This window comes from Schistocerca nitens, chromosome 1, assembly GCF_023898315.1.
Source record: "Schistocerca nitens isolate TAMUIC-IGC-003100 chromosome 1, iqSchNite1.1, whole genome shotgun sequence".
In the NCBI taxonomy this organism is placed as follows: Eukaryota; Metazoa; Arthropoda; class Insecta; order Orthoptera; family Acrididae; genus Schistocerca; species Schistocerca nitens.
The window spans coordinates 884,427,484-884,447,165 of record NC_064614.1 but is presented as its reverse complement, the minus strand read 5'-3'; the positions used below and the strand labels follow the sequence as shown (position 1 = coordinate 884,447,165).

Here is a 19,682-nt window from a genome sequence, read left to right as displayed (position 1 = left end):
CGAGATATGTAGCTCAGTAGGCAGTACAGTTGAAGAGGTATGGACATCTCTAAAAACGACCATCATGGAAGTTGGAAAGGAAAACATATTTACAATGAAGGTAACTGCGAAGAAACCAGATAACACAAGAAATACTTCAACTGGTTGAAGAAAGGAGGAACTACAAACATGTTCTGGGGAAACTCAGGAAGAGAGAAATACGAGACACTGAGGAATGAAATACATAGGAAGTCCAGGGAAGCCAAAACAAAATGTTCTGGGGAAACTCAGGAAGAGAGAAATACAAGACACTGAGGAATGAAATACACTCCTGGAAATGGAAAAAAGAACACATTGACACCGGTGTGTCAGACCCACCATACTTGCTCCGGACACTGCGAGAGGGCTGTACAAGCAATGATCACACGCACGGCACAGCGGACACACCAGGAACCGCGGTGTTGGCCGTCGAATGGCGCTAGCTGCGCAGCATTTGTGCACCGCCGCCGTCAGTGTCAGCCAGTTTGCCGTGGCATACGGAGCTCCATCGCAGTCTTTAACACTGGTAGCATGCCGCGACAGCGTGGACGTGAACCGTATGTGCAGTTGATGGACTTTGAGCGAGGGTGTATAGTGGGCATGCGGGAGGCCGGGTGGACGTACCGCCGAATTGCTCAACACGTGGGGCGTGAGGTCTCCACAATACATCGATGTTGTCGCCAGTGGTCGGCGGAAGGTGCACGTGCCCGTCGACCTGGGACCGGACCGCAGCGACGCACGGATGCACGCCAAGACCGTAGGATCCTACGCAGTGCCGTAGGGGACCGCACCGCCACTTCCCAGCAAATTAGGGACACTGTTGCTCCTGGGGTATCGGCGAGGACCATTCGCAACCGTCTCCATGAAGCTGGGCTACGGTCCCGCACACCGTTAGGCCGTCTTCCGCTCACGCCCCAACATCGTGCAGCCCGCCTCCAGTGGTGTTGCGACAGGCGTGAATGGAGGAACGAATGGAGATGTGTCGTCTTCAGCGATGAGAGTCGCTTCTGCCTTGGTGCCAATGATGGTCGTATGCGTGTTTGGCACCGTGCAGGTGAGCGCCACAATCAGGACTGCATACGACCGAGGCACACAGGGCCAACACCCGGCATCATGGTGTGGGGAGCGATCTCCTACCCTGGCCGTACACCACTGGTGATCGTCGAGGGGACACTGAATAGTGCACGGTACATCCAAACCGTCATCGAACCCATCGTTCTACCATTCCTAGACCGGCAAGGGAACTTGCTGTTCCAACAGGGCAATGCACGTCCGCATGTATCCCGTGCCACCCAATGTGCTCTAGAAGGTGTAAGTCAACTACCCTGGCCAGCAAGATCTCCGGATCTGTCCCCCATTGAGCATGTTTGGGACTGGATGAAGCGTCGTCTCACGCGGTCTGCACGTCCAGCACGAACGCTGGTCCAACTGAGGCGCCAGGTGGAAATGGCATGGCAAGCCGTTCCACAGGACTACATCCAGCATCTCTACGATCGTCTCCATGGGAGAATAGCAGCCTGCATTGCTGCGAAAGGTGGATATACACTGTACTAGTGCCGACATTGTGCATGCTCTGTTGCCTGTGTCTATGTGCCTGTGGTTCTGTCAGTGTGATCATGTGATGTATCTGACCCCAAGAATGTGTCAATAAAGTTTCCCCTTCCTGGGACAATGAATTCACGGTGTTCTTATTTCAATTTCCAGGAGTGTACATAGGAAGTGCAGGGAAGCCAAAACAAAATGTGCTGCAGGAAAATGTGAAGACATCAAAAAAGAAATGATTGTCCATACAAGAAAGTCAAAACAACCTTCAGTGACATTAAAAGCAAGGGTGACAGAAGTAGAAATAGGAGTCTATTTAGAAGAGATAGGGGATTCAGAATTAGAATCAGAATTTGAAACAGCTTTGGAGGACTTAAGGTCAAGAAAGGCAGAAAAGATAGATAACATTCCATCAGAATTTCTAAAATCATTGGGGGAAGTGGCAACAAAACGACTGTCACATTGCTGTGTCGAAAGTTGGAGTCTGGCGACATACCATCCGACTTTCAGAAAAGCATCATCCACACAATTCCGAAGACGGCAAGAGCTGACAAGTGCGAGAACTATTGCACAATCAGCTTAACAGCTCATGCATCCAAGTTGCTTTCAGGAATAATATACAGAAGAATGGAAAAGAAAATTGAGGATGCACTAGATGATCAGTTTGGCTTTAGCAAAGGTAAAGGTACAGGAGAGGCAATTCTGACGTTGTGGTTAATAATGGAAGCAAGACTAAAGAAAAATCAAGACACGTTCATAGGATTTGTCGACCTGGAAAAAGCGTTCTACAATGTAAAATGGTGCAAGATGTTCGAAATTCTAAGAAAAGTAGGGGTAAGCTATAGGGAGAGATGAGTCATATACAGTATGTACAACAGCCAAGAGGGAATAATAAGAGTGGGTGACCAACGAAGTGTTTGCATTAAAAAGGGTGTAAGACTAGGATGTTGCTTTTCGCTCCTACTGTTCAATCTGTACATTGAGGAAGCCGTTATGGAAATAAATGAAAGGTTCAGGAGTGGAATTAAAATTCAGGGTGGAAGGATATCAATGATACTATTTGCTGATGACATTGCTATCCTGAGTGAAAGTGAAGAAGAATTACATGATTTGCTGAACGGAACGAACAGTCTAATGAGTACAGAGTATGGATTGAGAGTAAATCGAAGAAAGACGAAGGTAATGAGAAGTAGTAGGAATGAGAAACTTAATATCAGGATTGATGGTAACAAAGTAGATGAGGTCAAGGAATTTTGCTAACTAGGCAGTAAAATAACCAATGACTGATGAAGGAAGGGGGACATCAAAAGCAGACCAGCAATGGCTAAGAGAAGTCTATTAATATCAAATATCGACCTTAATTTGAGGAAGAAATTTGAACATGGACTTTAGGAAAACTGGAACAGAAGAGAATTGAAGAATTTGAGATGTGGTGCTACCGACGAATGTTGAAAAGTAGGTGGACTGATAAGGTAAGGAATGAGGAGGTTCTGTGCGGAATAAGAGAGGAAAGGGATATGTGGAACACACTGATAAGGAGAAGGGAAAGGGTTATAGGACATCTGTCAAGATATGAGGGAATAACTTCCATGGTACTAGAGGGAGCTGTAGAGGGCAAAAGAGGTAGAGGAAGACAGAGATTGGAATACATCCAGCAAATAATTGAGGACGTAGGTTGCAAGTGCTATTCTGAGATGAAGAGATTAGCACAGGAGAGGAATTCCTGGCAGGTCGTATCAATCCAGTCAGATGACTGATCACAAACAAAAAAAAATAAAAGAGAGAAAGAAAAAAAAACAGAGGATGGATGGATGGAAAGAGTACACTGAAGGCATCTATGAGTGGGAGGGCTTATTTGATGACATGATAGAAGAAGAAATTGAAGTTGATATAGAAGACATAGGTGCTCCAGTGTTAGTCAATATTTAAGAGTCCAGGAAAACTTGAGATCAAATAAATTACAAAGAATAGGTATTTCATCAGAATTTCTAAAATCATTGGTTGAAATGGCATCCAAACATCTATTTATGTTGCCATGTAGAATCTGAGAGTGGCGACATAGCAGCAGACTTTTGGAAAAATATCATCCAAACAATTCTGAAGATAGAAAGGGCAGATTGCACATTCAGCTTAACGGCACATGCATCCAAGTTGCTGACAAGAATAGTGTAAAGAAGAATGGAAAAGAAAGTTAAAAACCAATCAGATAAGGACCAGTTTGTCCTTAAGAAAAGTAAAGACACAGAAAGGCAGTTCTTACATTGTGCTTGAGAATAGGAAACAAGGCTGAAGAAAAATCGAGACACACTTCATGGGATTTGTTAACATCGAAAAAGCAATGAGTAATGTAAAATGTTGCAAGATCTTCGAAATTATGAAAAAAAAAAAATGGGTGTAAGCTAAAGGGAAAGATGTGTGATACACAGTATGTACAAGAATAAAGAGGGAACAATAATATTGGAAGACCAAGAATGAAATGCTTGGATTGAGAAGGGTGTAAGACGGATGCAGTGTTTTGCTCCTACTATTCAATCTTTTCGTTGAAGAAGTAATGACAGAAATTAAAGAAAGGTTCAAGAGTGAGGTTGAAATTCAGGATGGAAAGGTATCAATGACAAGATTCACTGCTGACATTGCCATCCTCAGTAAAAGTGAAGAAAAATCACAGGACCTGTTGGATGGATTGAACAGTCTAATGAGCACATAATATGAATTGATATTGACTTATGAAACAAGAAGGACATAAAAAACAGACTAGCACAGACAAAGGGATCATTCATGGCTAAGAAAAGTCTGCTAGTATCAAACACAAGCCTTACTTTGAAGAAGAAATTCCTGATAATGTACATATGAGCACAGCATTGTTTGGTAGTAATCCTGGGCTGTGGGAAAACTAGGGCAGAAAAAATTCGAAGCTTTTGAGATGCCATGCTACGGTAATGTTGAAAAGTAGGTGGACTGATAACGTAACAAATGAGGAGTTCTCCATAGAATCAGTGAAAACATTGACAAGAAGAGGGAACAGAATGGCAGAACACATGTTACGACATCAGGGAATAACTTCCATGGCACTAGAGGGAGCTGTGGAGGGTAAAAACTGCAGGAGGAGACAGAGATTGGAATACATCCAACAAATAATTGAAAACAGTATTATGAAAAAAATAGTTTGCTACTCACCGTATAGTGGCAATGGTGAGTCGCAGACAGGCACATGATCACTGCCTTTGGCTGCTGAGGCTAAACTGCATGCAACAGCACGTGAAGAAACAGTATGGGTGATGGGAGTTTGGAAGAGGCTTGGGCAGGGAGGGGGGGAGATAGCAGGGTAGGGGGTGGGGATGGTAAAGTGCTACTTGTGGGAGCATACAGGGATGATTGTCCCATACATCGTCCCGCCACCACCTACTGCAGTCTGGTCACGAGCATCATCTATCCCATCAAAGACAGGGCTGCCTGTGAAATCACTCGTGATCTACAAGCTAAGTTGCAACCACTCTGCCATTTTCAATGTGGGCATGACAGCCAACAAGGTGTCTGTCCACATGAATGGCCATTGACAAACTGGCAAAGAAACAGCTGAACCACCCAGTTGCTGAGCACACTGCCCAACAAAGCATTCTTCATTTCAGTTATTGCTGCACACCCTGTGCCATCTGGATCCTTTATACCAATATCAGCTTTCCTGAATTTCACAGGTGGGAACTCTTCTACACACTCTTCTATTCCCCAACACACCCAGTCTCTTTACTTCTCTCCTTTTCAGCTTCCCTTTACTATCTGTCTAACCTTCTGACTGCACTTCACTGCTTTACCCTCTCTCCATCATCCATGTATGTTCCCACAAGCAGCACTTTACCTTTTCCCACCTATACCCTGCTACCCTTCCCCCTCCCCACCCCAGCCTCCTGCTTACCTCCACCCCATCCACCCACCCATCCATCCATCTACCCACCCAAATTACTTCTCCCATCATGCACTGTTGCTCGCAGTCTGGGCTCGGCAGCCAGATGGTGTGTGTGTGTGTGTGTGTGTGTGTGTGTGTGTGTGTGTGTGTGTGTGTGTGTGTGTGTGTTGTCTAATGCAGAAAAAGGTCCCTTGGCCGAGAGCTTGCTTGTTTAGCAGTCTTTTTGTTGTGTCTGTCGGTGTTTCAACATCACCACTGCATGTTGAGTAGCAATCTATCCTTTTCATAATACTGTCATTATTCCATCCTGGATTTTCTGTTGTTAAATAACAGGATGTAAGGTTCAGGTGCTGCCACAGCATATGCTGAATTTATCTACAGTCAAGTAAGGTTCTGAAGGTTAACATGGTTCCACCTCAGCACTTGCTTTGCAAGTATTTTTAATTTACTGCATTTTATAACATTGGCATCAAAATAGAAATAACTTGCAAATCACACAAGAACAACTGAAGAGGAACCATGTCACCCTTTGATACGCTCATGATTAAGCTCCTGAGTTTGTATTCTTACATGGTGTTTCAAATGATAGAAACACAGTTACATCATCTTGGCACAAAATGCCCAGGCAATCCAATGAAAATATGATAAAATACTTAAGAACACAGAACATCATTAAAAGCTTCTGAAGTCTTTATCAGACCATATGGAGGGTGTTTGTTCAGTGACTGAAGCAGCCAGTCAAAATTATAGAACGGGATATGACAGGCCACGATAATGAATTACTCTTGTCTATACTGCTTGATGTAACATGTTACTTAAGGTCAGCAAGTTAACATTGTCATTAAGAGTTCTCTTAAGTACAGTGCAGAAGAGGTGAGAAAATAATTCACTCGTCTAGAAATATGTCCTTAGAGACTGGCTAGTAAGTGTGTATTCTTAACCATTGATTATCGTGAACTAAATCAAACATTGGAAATTCCAGGATGGAATAACAACTATATGGAAAGGATAGATTGCTGCTCACCACACAGAGGAGACAGTGAGACAATATACAGACTACTAAAATATTTAAGCTCTTGGGTGCTGAGGCCCAATCTGCTGATTGTGATAAACTATGAGTCTGGTGTAAAATGACTTATAAAAACTGTCAGGGTTACTAGCAGATATCGATTGTACATCATTTGAAGTTTCCTTAAACATGCAGTAACGAAACAAAGAATGTGTGGATTAAGATTATTGATGATTTTACCGAACATTGTATTAAGAATTACTCGAAAACATGTCATAGCTTTGTTTTTGGAACAAAACTTCTCATTTGCTATGGTTATTGAAGTTACATGATTACTGGTGTCATGATAGTGTCATTCGTACACTAGTCTACTTGTGGTATAAGTATATAACAGTATGCCTGTTACTCACCTACACAATTTAAGCCTTAAGCTGTGTTGTATATATGTATACAGTCACAAATATCTTACGCACCCCCACCCAAAAATAAATAAATAACAACGTCTGTAAGTGACTTGTCCATAACACATTGGTTTCAACTAAGATGCATGCAAAGAATGTGAGAAGAGCAATTCCATCCTCTTTTGATTAATGGAAGTTCCTATTAACTACAATATAGTAGTTTGAATCTGGCCAATCCTTAAATTAACCGTGTTGACCTGTGCTGATTTGGGACAAAGGTACAAGAAAAAGAAATTGCCGTCCTCCAGTTTGGATGAAATGGAAAAAGTTGAGGTATTAATGTGCCGGTTCAGATGATGTTTGTTTCAGCTATGTTGTAAAAAGCACATATTTGTTGTTCACATTAATGATATATGTGTACTGTGTTGTTGTTCAGTTTATAAACCAATTTAAGCATTCTTTTTATCTATTGCTCTAATATCTTTCCTTCACTTTTCTAGCCTGTTCTTCTCGGAATGCCTTTGTTTGTGCAGAAGACAAGTGCATACCTGAGGAATTCAAATCAGATAGTATAGTGAACTGCCCGTATGGAAGTTGTTTAGATGAGCACTGCACATTTGGAGGTATGTCTCACTGGTTTGATTGCAGGTCTGTTTTTAAAACCAAACTTACATCCAATTCCCCTTCATTTTGCCTGTAATTCTTCTTCTGTATATTTTAAGATGGTGCCCCACATTTACAACTTACTGACAAGAGAAGAGGTGGCTTTTTTTAAAAATACAGTCAGTTTCGGTCCACAGACTATCATCGCGTATCATAAAATACACTCATGAAATACACTGTCTAACAAAAACAGTGAAGCTCTTACGAGGGGAGGAGGAAATGAAATCAAACTCCACAGGTTGAGAATGTACATGATATTATTTCAGTGACTGCAAAATCAAGTCAAATTTACAAATAACTTGGCAGTATGAGCCCCTTATTGGTGTGCTGCAGCATGCCTTTTTGCCTGTATACATGCACAGGTTTGGTTGGGAAGGGTGTCGCAAAGCTATTATATCCTCTCTGTAGTAAGATGGCCCATCACTTTTATAACTGGTCCATGATACCCTGGATACTGGCAACGGGACAGAGTTGACATCCAGTCTGGTCACAAATGTTTTATTGAGGACATGTAAGGGGATCTTGCTAGCCACAGGAGTTCCTCAGAATCATGCAGACAGTTCATAGACACACATGCCTAAATGTGCTCTTTACACTGTGGTTCTTTCATGTAGCATGTTTCATGTTCTTGTGCAATAGAGACTTATCATTCTACCACTTCAGGAGCTGTTTATATGAAAACCAGTAATAACTGTAGTGAAATAGTTTATACCGCTATCCACTTGTTATTAAAAAAAAATTGATGAAGTGGCATCTTATGCAGATTGAATTTCATTTTTCTTTCATTGTATTTCATTTGGCAACAGCTTAACACACAACAGTAATGCAGCACTGTACGGTACTCTTTTTCTTCTTTCTTTTAACTAGCATTAATCTTGCTTTTGATATGGAATCTATGGTACTCAAGTTTTGACAAATTTGTTTTATTTGACTTTGTGGGTGGCTGCCTTTATTGTTGCCTTAGTCATCAAGATAACCTAACAGAAGGAAGTTGTTTGTGCCACCTGTCTGTGAATTGTGTAAACGTTATTTGTGTGCGATTGTATTTTAACTAGAGTATTTGTGTGTTGTGTTTTCTGAGGTGGAAATTGGGGACTAGCCTAGCATTTGCTTAAATGAGTGTGGGAAAATGCCGAAAAACCTCTCTCAGGATGGCCAATGCACCAGCCGCCCTTATTAATCCAGTTAAGCCAGGTGTGACTCACCTTCCTGTTCCACAAGCTAGTGCACTGCACATTATGCTACATGTGCGGATACTGTGCAGTACTGTCTCTCTCTCTTGCTGAAAAATGTTTGTCTTGGGTTTGTAGGATGGGGCCAACTTATTTATTGCTTCTGAAAAGTGATGCTAAGTTGAATAGAGACTTCCGACATGAGCTACACCATCTTTTTTTTCCAAGTGTACTGCATTTGTCTTTCTATGATTTATCTGTCACTCCCCATTACTCACATTTTTCTCCCTTCCTACCAAATTTTTAGTGTGATGAAGAAATTGACATTTTGAAAACCAAATACTTATTGTTTGTTACTGGTGGTCTTGTTGGCTAATCTGTGTTATTGAATTGCCTTGTGAGTACACTAAAGAATTTAAAGAAAAAACAGAAGGAAATGTGTGCACTGGACGAGAGCAGAAGGATTGGTTTGCAAAATATTGACAGTTTCATTAGCTTCCATTTTTTTTAAAGTATTTGGGCTCTCTTTTCTAGAACAGTGTGTGAATTTTGGAGGAATCTGACTGTCAGTCATGTTTGTTGGACAAGAGAGAATGAAGAAAACAGTGGGTGAGTGACGAATTGATTTCTTATTACTGCAGACAATTGTTGTTGTCATGTTTCATTGCTTCAACAGTGCAGGTTATATTCTTTCTACAGACAATTGTTGTTGTCATGTTTCATTGCTTCAACAGTGCAGGTTATATTCTTTCATAGACATTGTAAACTTCATTGAATAAATAATTTTTTTGATTAAGAGATGGTGGTAATTGCAGGGTGGCTGATGCGGGTTTGAGGTGATACGAAGACTGGGGGGGGAGGAGAAATGAAAGAAGAATGTCTTGGATATATTCACAGATTCCTTGTGGCTTAAGCCTTTTGTGTATCTTACTGAATGAGTTTTGATCATTTGTAACTTTAATCAGCCATAGAAAAATTTAAAAAATAGTGTATGGAAAGAAAACATTGTAACTACAACCTCATATGTCACTGTATTCAACACATCTTGTCAGTCTAAAAAGGTAAGGGGAAGGTACCATATCTAATTTCTGAGTATAATTGTTTCATGATTTATAGAATTGTTACTAGAACAATACAGTTTGTAGGTCCTGATGTCAGTTCAAAGAATTGTTACTAGAACAATGCAGTTCGTAGGTCCTGATGTCAGTTCAAAGTCAGTTTCAAATTCTGCATCATTATATACTGCAAAAACATTTATTATTGTATCAATATCCTGTATCTTGGATGTTACAACACTATTAGTAATCGAAAACAAAAATCTTGGGAAGTGCTTGATCTGAATTTTTTGTGGATTTCCTGATTGTCTTTATTATCAGGATTACTGCTATCAATATTTCCCCCTTCTAGAGGACATGCAGTAAGTTGAAATACTCTCATCCAGCCTCATCACTGGTTTGGATACTTTCATGGCAATTTTGTTTTGCTGCTTTACCAATAATGAGCATCCTCAGTTTCCCAATACTGTCAGTCAGTTATTGCTCAGATTCAGCATCATTTGCATTTTGCAAGACTTCTCAGGCATGAGTTTGAAAGAACTCCAAATTTGTCTGCATAAAATATATTGCACTTATGATACCGTAGCATTAAGCCTGCTAAGACTCTAAAATTGTATTCTTTCATATTACTCTCATAGTCTGGTACCTTCACTTGGGTATGTCATCATGAAGAAATTAACACATGTAGCCTGGTGCATCCACTGAATGAAAACTTTTCCTCACTCAACATGTCTTCCAGATTTCATTATCTGGCACTTATTATCACTTTCACTTGCTGTGTGGTAAAAAAACCTCACAGTGCTAAAGAGAGAAATCTCAGAGAATTCAAAATTTTTTTCAGCGATGTATTGTTTTTCTCATATTTGTATTTCATTTGTTTTTTCTTCGCTGTTGAAAATATGTTTTTCCTGTTTTGCATATAAACTGCATGGGTCTCCCAAACACTGCTCTTAGTGCAGAAAGTGAAAATGCTCCCCCAGTGCATACTCGGCTATAACTTGGTGGGTGGTAGGAAACTAGAATGCATTGTGTTAGGTGGGTAATCAGCACTGTAAGACAAGAAAGTGGCTAGCATAGAGTTTTATGGTATGTCATTGTTAACAATAGCCAACACTTTCCAATCTGCTATCTGCTAAGTCACTCATAATCTGTGTGTGTGTGTGTGTGTGTGTGTGTGTACTTCCCAGAGCTTCTCAAAATCATGACATGTAGGGAAAGGATGGGGAAAGAGTGCATCAGTGTCAAATGTTGTGTATAGGCTGTTTCCGAAGTTTCTTCAGGGTTGAAGTGAAAGAACGTTTTTCATAGAGAAGCAATTTATATGAGAATGTCTAGATGAGTTAGAGCCCCTGTTGTTAAAGTATAAAACAAAAGTGGAACTGATTAAGGTACTTTGTTCAGTAAGAAACTGATCTGGCTTCTAGACAAAAATGAGAAAAAAGTCAAAATTTGCAATTTTGCACTTTAAGCTACAAAGCATTATAGTTGGAAAAATTGAATAAATGTCTAACTCATGAAATTTTCAGGCTCTTCTTGTAAGGTGTTGTATCTTGCAGGGTACGATGATGATGGACCCAAGGTGCCTAAGAGCGGACTAGGCACAAAGGTGGTGCTCGGTGCCGTTGCAACAGTGCTTCTGGCATTTGTGCTGTTCCTTGTAATCATCTGGGTATTACGACGGTGTCACAAAGCTTGCTGGAGTGCTCCGCACCAGCGAGTGCCAGTCTCAGCAGCTGAATCGGGTGCACTTGCAGAACATCTTTCCTACAATCGGGGAAGTAGCCCTCTCGGTCGTACATCATCGAGTTCAGGACATGCACAATCTCAGTTTCCCCCCACATCTGTGATGGTTGAGTCTGTGGCTACTTTGCCACCATCAGCACCTCCACCACATCTGGCAGCTGACAAAGACCTCCCACCATCTTACGAGTCACTCTTTCCATCACGATGAAGCATGTGCATTGACTCTGGATGAGGTGAATCAAATTAATCTAAGAATCAAACAATTTCGCATCTCATGTTCTCAAAGCAGCAGTTTGAGACATCATATGCCATTTTTATCATCATCATGTCAGTTTCCTGTTATCTCTCTTTCATTGATATGTATGAGGTTGCAACCTTGTGGTTATGCTATCTAGTTTTTCAGATCTGCTATGAAGTTAGTTATAGAATATGAATTTTGAATTTATGGCCTTTGTAGCATATGAAGAAAAGAGGCAGCATGTAATCTGAAGTTTATAATGACCAGTTTTTCAGGAATATGTATGTTGGAGATTATGAAACCTATATAAGGTGATTCAAAATTCCTATTACAAGCTTCAGTGCCCAGGAATTTAGTGTTTGGTAGTAAAATCAGTTTGAAGAGCAGATAACTTTCAAATCTTCAGCTGTTATGGTATGCACAGAAGTTGAGAAGAGGGCACTGTCGTCAGTACCTGTTGTAATTCTGACGCCACATAACACCTTTATCTGACTACAACAACGGCTGAAAGAAATTGGCACTTTTGAAAGTAGGAGGGTTGGCTGTGATGTTCCATGGACATGCTGCACTTTCAACATTGAAGAGGACACAGATGAGAGCCCGAGGACAAGTACTCAAAATATTCATGTGCTCCTATTCATGTGCTCCTACAGCACACAAGTCAGAACTCGTTATCTCCGCTTTGTGTGTACCATGAGGAGTGTAAGTCTCCTCTGCAACCCCTAGAAGCCTGTAATAGGAATTTTGAATCACCCTGTATTTAGCGTTATGTACTTTTACTTGGGCACACGTATTATAACTGCTGATAATTCCTCGATACGTGGCGGCCAGAAACAGTAAATCAATGGTTTAAGATTGTTTCAGTCAAAATACTCTTTTTCAGTGTCTCAGAGACTCGCAATCGTTTTTTAGCTTCGCTTCAGGTTTGTGATCATCCTTGAGCCCAGATTGAATAATATTTCTGCTTGTGAAAAATGTGTAAAATAAAATTTGCTGTGGTGTTAATGTAAATTGTAAGTTCGTTACACTTGCAGTGTTCAGCAAAAGCTCATGGCATTTTCTTGGAAATATGATAAAATCAGTTGCAGAAACTTACCCATTCTTTGACAAATGTGCTATGGAAAAACTCTTATCCAAATATGTGGCTAAATTGTGATCTTGCCTACATTTTCAGTAAAACATTTCTGAGTAGTATCAGCATTAAATACCTGCAAACGTTTAAATGGAGAATGCCCCTTTGTTTATAAGAACATTCACATTTAGGGATGAGAAACATCCAAATACAATTGTTAGATATTGTTTAATTTCCTTCCTTTCAGCTCAGAGGTTAGTATGTAAACAGCAATATCTGGTATTGATGGACAGTAGAAAACATAATAATTGGAAAGAGTTTTAGTTATTGATAGCAACCTTGTTCTTGGAAAGTTTTAGCTCCTAAATATTTTCCTTTGGTATATTTTCTCCTTCATTTGATGTGTACATTGTTATACATGCTGAATTTCCTTCTGCATACATGTGTGCACATGCACACCTGCCCATCCATATACACCGTTTTAATGTTAACAAACATGTGTATCAAAGTGACTATATTATTTTTGGTTGCCATGGAGTCACTCAGACGTTATACCTGATCTTATTTTCTCTTTGTGTATAATCTAGGTACTCTGATGTTGGTTATACTTTCTGCAATGTCTGATTCACTCCAGAATATCTTGTTAGTTAATTTTGGTTTTGATTACACTTTTGTTTCACCACACTTAAGGATGTCCCTTCTCTAAGAGGTTTTAGTGATAGGAAACTCTTTTGAAGAATATTATTTGAGTTAATACTTAGATAGTTATATGTTTTGGATCTGCAGATTTTTTTGTTTTCTGGAGTGTACATAAGGGTAATTTTTATGATGTCGCTATCATTGATATTTTTGGCATTTGTTTAAGTAATTATGGTCTGATGGTTTATTAACAGGTATTTGTTGGATAGCAACTTATGATGTTAATGTGCCGTTTTCCAGTTTTGATGGTACTTAAAGTGGAAGGATATTTGTAAATTAAAAATTCCCTTTGAAACAGTCATGTGTATGTCCAGTGATCTTTTTGCCCTAAGTGCTTAAAGTAGAGATACAATAGGATTTACAATATAGAAGCACAGTGGTCATCAGAATTCTGACATTACTTCTGTTTATGTGGGGAATCAGCCAATCCCATGCAATACAAAGGTACAGTTCAAAATGAGAATTTCAAAGTTGAAAACTCGCATTCCTTCATGAAGAGACTTGTAAATGAAATATAGATTTCGTGATTCTTATCATCTTTTCTGGTAGTTACTCTACATTAATTTTGCCTAGTACTAAACACTTGCCATGTTGAACCATCAAGAAATGAAAGGCCGTCGTTTAAAAGTAATGTAGAAGAATCATTCAGGTTGCAAGCTGCCTCTTTTATTACGTGGCGTAGCTAAATGCATTAAAAGTCCCAGAGTTTTCCTTTGGCCAGCTCAGTAGGATCCTTTACTCAGAAAGCAAAGCTATGGAGGATGCTAGAGATTTATCGATATAAAGATACTCTAAGCCCTGGAGTCTTATTATTATTATTATTATTATTATTATAGCTTCTGTGGAGCACAGTGTCTGAAATACCTTTTTTTAATAGTGAGGAATTTTTAATTCCAATAATGTTGTTGGTTAACTACCATATAGGATTGTTGCACGATGAAAGCATTCAGCTGTCAGTTGCAAATTGCACTGCAGTTATCAGATGAGGTGACACAACAGCTATTGGTTTTAACAATTTAGAGGGGTATTTCTTTGATCAGTCATGGAGAGCATTGCCATCAGTGAAATAAAGACTTGAGAGTCTGGGGATTCGGCAATACTTTTGTGTGTGTGTGTGTGTGTGTGTGTGTGTGTGTGTGTGTGTGTTCTGAAATTCCTTGGTGGCAGTTAACATTGTTTATTGAATATTTTATATTTTTGTATTGTCTTAAGGAATTATTTGTTACCGATTATCTCTGTGGTGCTTTCTGTACTTGCTCAGTATTTTTTGATATGTAGTTTGCCTGAATATGTATCGTATATATATATCTGTGTGTGTGTGTGTGTGTGTGTGTGTGTGTGTGTGTGTGTGTGTGTGTGTGTGTGAGGGGGACAGAGAGAGAGAGAGTGAGTGTAATCTTGTGTGCTGTATAATTCTGAGTGTATCTATTTTTAAGATGTAATTTATAATTCCAAGACTTAAATTAAGAATTATACTCGTGAGAAGAATATTGTCATGGCTGATCCAATCTGTCACTAACAGAATGAATCCTTCTGCAATTGCATGTTTTCCTCTTTGAAACAAACAAAACGAGGTGAAAGGGAAAATATATAAGAGGACATAAAACTACAGTTTGCAAAAACAACGAGGGTTCACAGTGGCTACTTAAGGAATTTGCAAAGAGCTGTTGGCTACACTCTGTCCAACAATAGCTTGGTCACCCTAGTTTACAATGTCTCATGAGTTGATCTGTTAAAAGAACTGAAATATATAAAGGACAGTGCCTTTAATAACTGCTTTTGGCATATAATTACCACAGTTGCCATGATCATTGTGATGATGTGACATTGAAAAAGTGTGCTCAAAGATAATTTCACAGATATGATGGTGAGCAGCAGTGACCTCGGACTGTGAGAATTAACTACCGTGAAGGTCAGAGCCATGCATACCCTTAAGATATTACCTCTTTTCATGCAACCAGTAAACAGATTTTTTGTTGAATTAAAAAACAATGAAAATCAAACTAGAAATCTGTTGTTATAGAGATGTGGTTGTGCAACGTTGCTTAGTTAAAAATAGCACTTATTGAGCAGCAGATTAGCGTAAGCTCTGCACATTGCACAGCGAGGGCCCATTAAAATAGTTGTATCATTACTGAGATGAAATTTATATACTCTTTAGTGGGATGTGTGCTTTGAGAAACTTTTTAAAATCAAAGCCATGTTCTTACGAGGGCTTGATACCAGATTCCAGTCTAGTGGGAATTGTCTCCAACTAAAAATGTTCACATCTCTGTTATCACCTCATGCACACTGGTTCTATTTATTACTGTTTGTTTACATTTGTTCAGGACCAGTCATAGTTTTTTCTTGCATTCCTCTCTGTATGACCTATTCTACATATGTGAAATTGTATTTCATTTTTGATTTCTTGTATGTTCAAGTCTTGTCTGTACTATTGACTAAATATTGAAACAATTTTGGCTTCAATATACATGTTGTAGCTTGTTATAATTTAAACATTTCATTTAATGTCATGTAGAAATATAAAACTTTATTTGATATACTACTCGAAAGACACTTCAATCATGTTGATTCAAGAGTCAGTAGGTACTGTTTTTATCCCACAACATGACTTGTAATTTATTTACAAATATAACAGGTTTACAAAATTGTGCCATCAGTACATTTTCCATTAATGACAGTAAAGCAGTAGTATTCTGTTACATCTTTGTTGTAGAAAGAGCAATAATTAATATTTAATGTGTTGGTGTATGCTTCAATGACGAAAGGATGGAAGAGAACATTCACTTGAAGAGAATTTTACATAAAGGATACTCAGGGATAAAATCTCAATTTCTTCTTGTGAGTTTTCATACTTTTGTTGTAGTAGAGAAGATCTGAGTTTTTAAAATCAAAATTGTTATAGCCTTATTATAATAATTATTATGTAGTGTTATTTTAAACATCCCTTTCTCCATGGTATGTCTTCCAATTTTTCAGAACTGCTTTTATTCATAGTTATTTGTTTTTAGTGCAGTGAAAATATAATGCAATTCTTGGTTACCACAAGGGATGTTGATTTTGTTTGTTTTCAAATATGCTGTCTCCATTTTTTGTAATTTCGAAAAATCTCTTCGATGATGTCATTTTGAGGGCTTGTCTTCTAGTACCATTAGCATGTACTTGGCTAATTGGAAGTATGAGAGGAAAGCTCAAAGAAAATGTCAATTAAAACCATCTGTTTGTAAGGAGAAAACTAATTATGAAGTTGCTGATACTGTAAAATAACTTGTAAAGTGTAATTTGCTTGAAGATTCACATGCAGCTTAAGGCTGAGATGCAAGGCAGGGAGTAGTGCACACTTACCAGAAACTGAACTATTTGGACAGATTTATTAGGGGCCATACTTCAAATTCCAACACTCTGTAAGAATTTGTTGCAGGAATATTCTGTGTCTCTTGTGTGCACAGTGGTGGACTGTGCAGTTTTCACAAACTCCTTTTAAGTATTTTATTTTCCATCATACAGCCATTGAAACAAGCAGAACTGTTTTCAGTACCATAGAAAATGTGATGAAACTACTTAATAAAAGATGAGCATGAGGATGCAATAATTTATGATCAATACATAATTATGTAAATGTAAATATGCAGCAGAGGGCAAGCTAAATTATGCCCATTACAAGTATTATTAATTACTTCTGTTCTGAATCTTCTTGTGGTCAGGTCTCTCTCTCTCTCTCTCTCTCTCTCTCTCTCTCTCTCTCTCCCTCTCCCTCTCCCCCTCTCTCCCCCCTCCCCCTCCATCCCTCCCTCCTCCCCCTCCATCCCTCCCTCCGCGTCCGAAGGATTTACCTTATTTTCAATGTGTGTCCTTTGAAGAGAACCCATGTACATAGAAAAGTGATTTGTAACTTTATTTACAGACTAGATAGTGTGTGGATCACTTTGTGTTTTGATACTCTTAGTGTACAGATCACATAAAACAAAAATATATATTTTGTAAAAGTTTTATATTTGCAGGATATTTTTACAGATTTGTTATAAAGGTAGCCTGATGTAAATATTTGTAAATTCATATATTTGCCAGGAATAAACTTATAAGTATAATAAATTATAATTGAGCAAGGAAGAGATGGTTTTGGATAATTTAAGGAAATGTAGCTTTAATGTATAGATAATGATAGTATTTATGTAATGAAAGATGGGAGCTGTGTATACTTCAAAAAGAATACTCAGTTGATTTACATGCATTTTTGCATGCTTCTACAAGAACTGTCAGTGTTAACTTTTTGTTTTATTACAATATTGTAACCAGTTTACAAGAAGAAAAACTAAGGTTTCATATTTGTTCCAGGTAAATGATTATAAGATTTCCTGCAAATATTTTTCTCCATTATAACTGCAGAAATGTAAAATCTGTTTTGGTTCCATATGTTTTTTCTACAAACACTGATGTTATGAAATTGTACATTTGCATTTTTTAGCAGTGTCGAATGTTGTGATATGAATAACTTGTTTGTATTTTGCGTTAATTAAGTCTGTTACATTTTGTGAAAAAAGTTCTGTCAAAATTTGTGTTACTGTGTATTTTTACTGCAAAACAAAAGATTGTTCAAGTACTTATTTTCTCTGTCTTTCATTATTGCTTGTCATTTATTTCAGTGTAAGAAATAGGCTTTCGAAGCTTTCCATGCATTTGTGCATGTTGCTCATACACTCAAGCAGAGCATATCCTCCAGTATTTTTCATTAACTTCTAAACTCTTTCTACAAAAAGATTCTGTAGCTTCTAACCAGATACATTGAATAATAATGTGATGTGAGTGACCAGGAGGATGATTTTGTTTTAATACATGAAGAGAAGAAAAAACTTATGGTATATTTTCTGGAAAAGCTGAGGATGTAGGGCATAAGAAAATGGAGTGAAATGAGAGCAGGAAAAAAAATAATTCACTATTTAGAACAAAACAAGCTTTTTACCAACACTTCTGAGAATCAAGAACCTAAAAGGAATAAAAATATGGACGACCACCTTGCTTTCCTAAGATGATAAAACTGGCTGAGTACTTCGGTTGTTTGCCAAACTGTGATCTAATGATTCAGAGGATGATCATGGATTGTTCTAGAATCTTTTTCTGGCAAGTAACATGTTATTCACATTGCAAATACTTGGAAATGGAAATGAAGTCCCATGCTTCTTGAGAGAGCATAGGGAAACAATGCAGGAGACGCGCACCGCTGTACTAGGCAAGGTTCTAAAATTTGCCATTGCCTTCTTCCGACTGTAATGGGGATGAATAATGATGATGAAGACAACTCAACACCACCCAGTCATCTCGGGGCAGGTGAAAATCCCTGACCCCGCCGGGAATCAAACCCAGGACCCCGTTCTTGGGAAGCGAGATTGCTACCACGAGCTGCGGACTGAAAATACTTAATCTGTGTAAAAAATGGAAGATGGTAGTGGGGCTCAGAATTAAATATTAAATGTAGAGTGCTTAATTTCAGTGGAGCACCAGGTTGTAAATTTACAATGGCTTCTTCCTGGGTGCCCAATTACAGTCACTGGTGTCTAATGTATGTTTTTGCAATAGGTAGTTACTATTTTGAAGTGTTGATGACCTGTTTTGAAGAACCACCACCACCAGCGCTCGTGCTGATTGCTGAGCATTGTGACCCCCCGAAGCAAGTGTCTGCATCGTGGATGGTTATGAGCTGCTCTTAGAGCCTGATGAAGAGGCAGACCAGATATCTGCTTGATTTGGTCAAGTTGTCTATTCACTGCTCTTGGCCTTGATCTTCCCTTCCGTGATTATTTTTTGTCTCTTCTCAAAATATAGCCAAAGAACTTGAGAATTTTTTGGTTATCACAAGAAGAAAAGTGAAGGAGATATTGAGTTGCTCAATAATGATAATTTTTTTTCTTTAAATCAATTTTATATGCAGCATCCTGCACGAGTATCAAAGCCCAACTGCTGTGATCTGCTGTTTGTCTTTGGATTTAAGGGTTTCTGTCTAGCAACTATGAAAGAAGACTGAAAACTCTAGTGTTTCAACAAGTTCAACCATTGTGGTGTTTGTTATTTCTCTGTTCTGCCAGAGCTTGGTGAGCCGTTTCATAGCGAATCGCCATAGCCTGATCTGTCTCCTTAACTTCATAACTTCCCATGTTGCAGATGGTTG

At 38.8% G+C, this 19,682-nt stretch overlaps 1 protein-coding gene across 2 annotated transcripts in view; it reads left to right on the top strand.

Annotated features, from left to right (window-relative positions):
• The window catches only part of LOC126263975 (uncharacterized), a 57,831-nt gene that overhangs the window by 35,006 nt on the left and 3,143 nt on the right, over positions 1–19,682 (top strand). Inside the window, exons 4-5 of one of the 2 annotated variants that reach the window (XM_049960958.1) lie at positions 7,375–7,497; positions 11,321–18,079. In XM_049960958.1, coding sequence (XP_049816915.1) covers positions 7,375–7,497; positions 11,321–11,715 — 518 coding nt within the window. In that variant the 3' untranslated portion in view covers positions 11,716–18,079. Of the gene's footprint in view, positions 1–7,374; positions 7,498–11,320; positions 18,080–19,682 lie in introns of those variants that run through there. The other variant, XM_049960959.1, reaches the window with a different exon arrangement.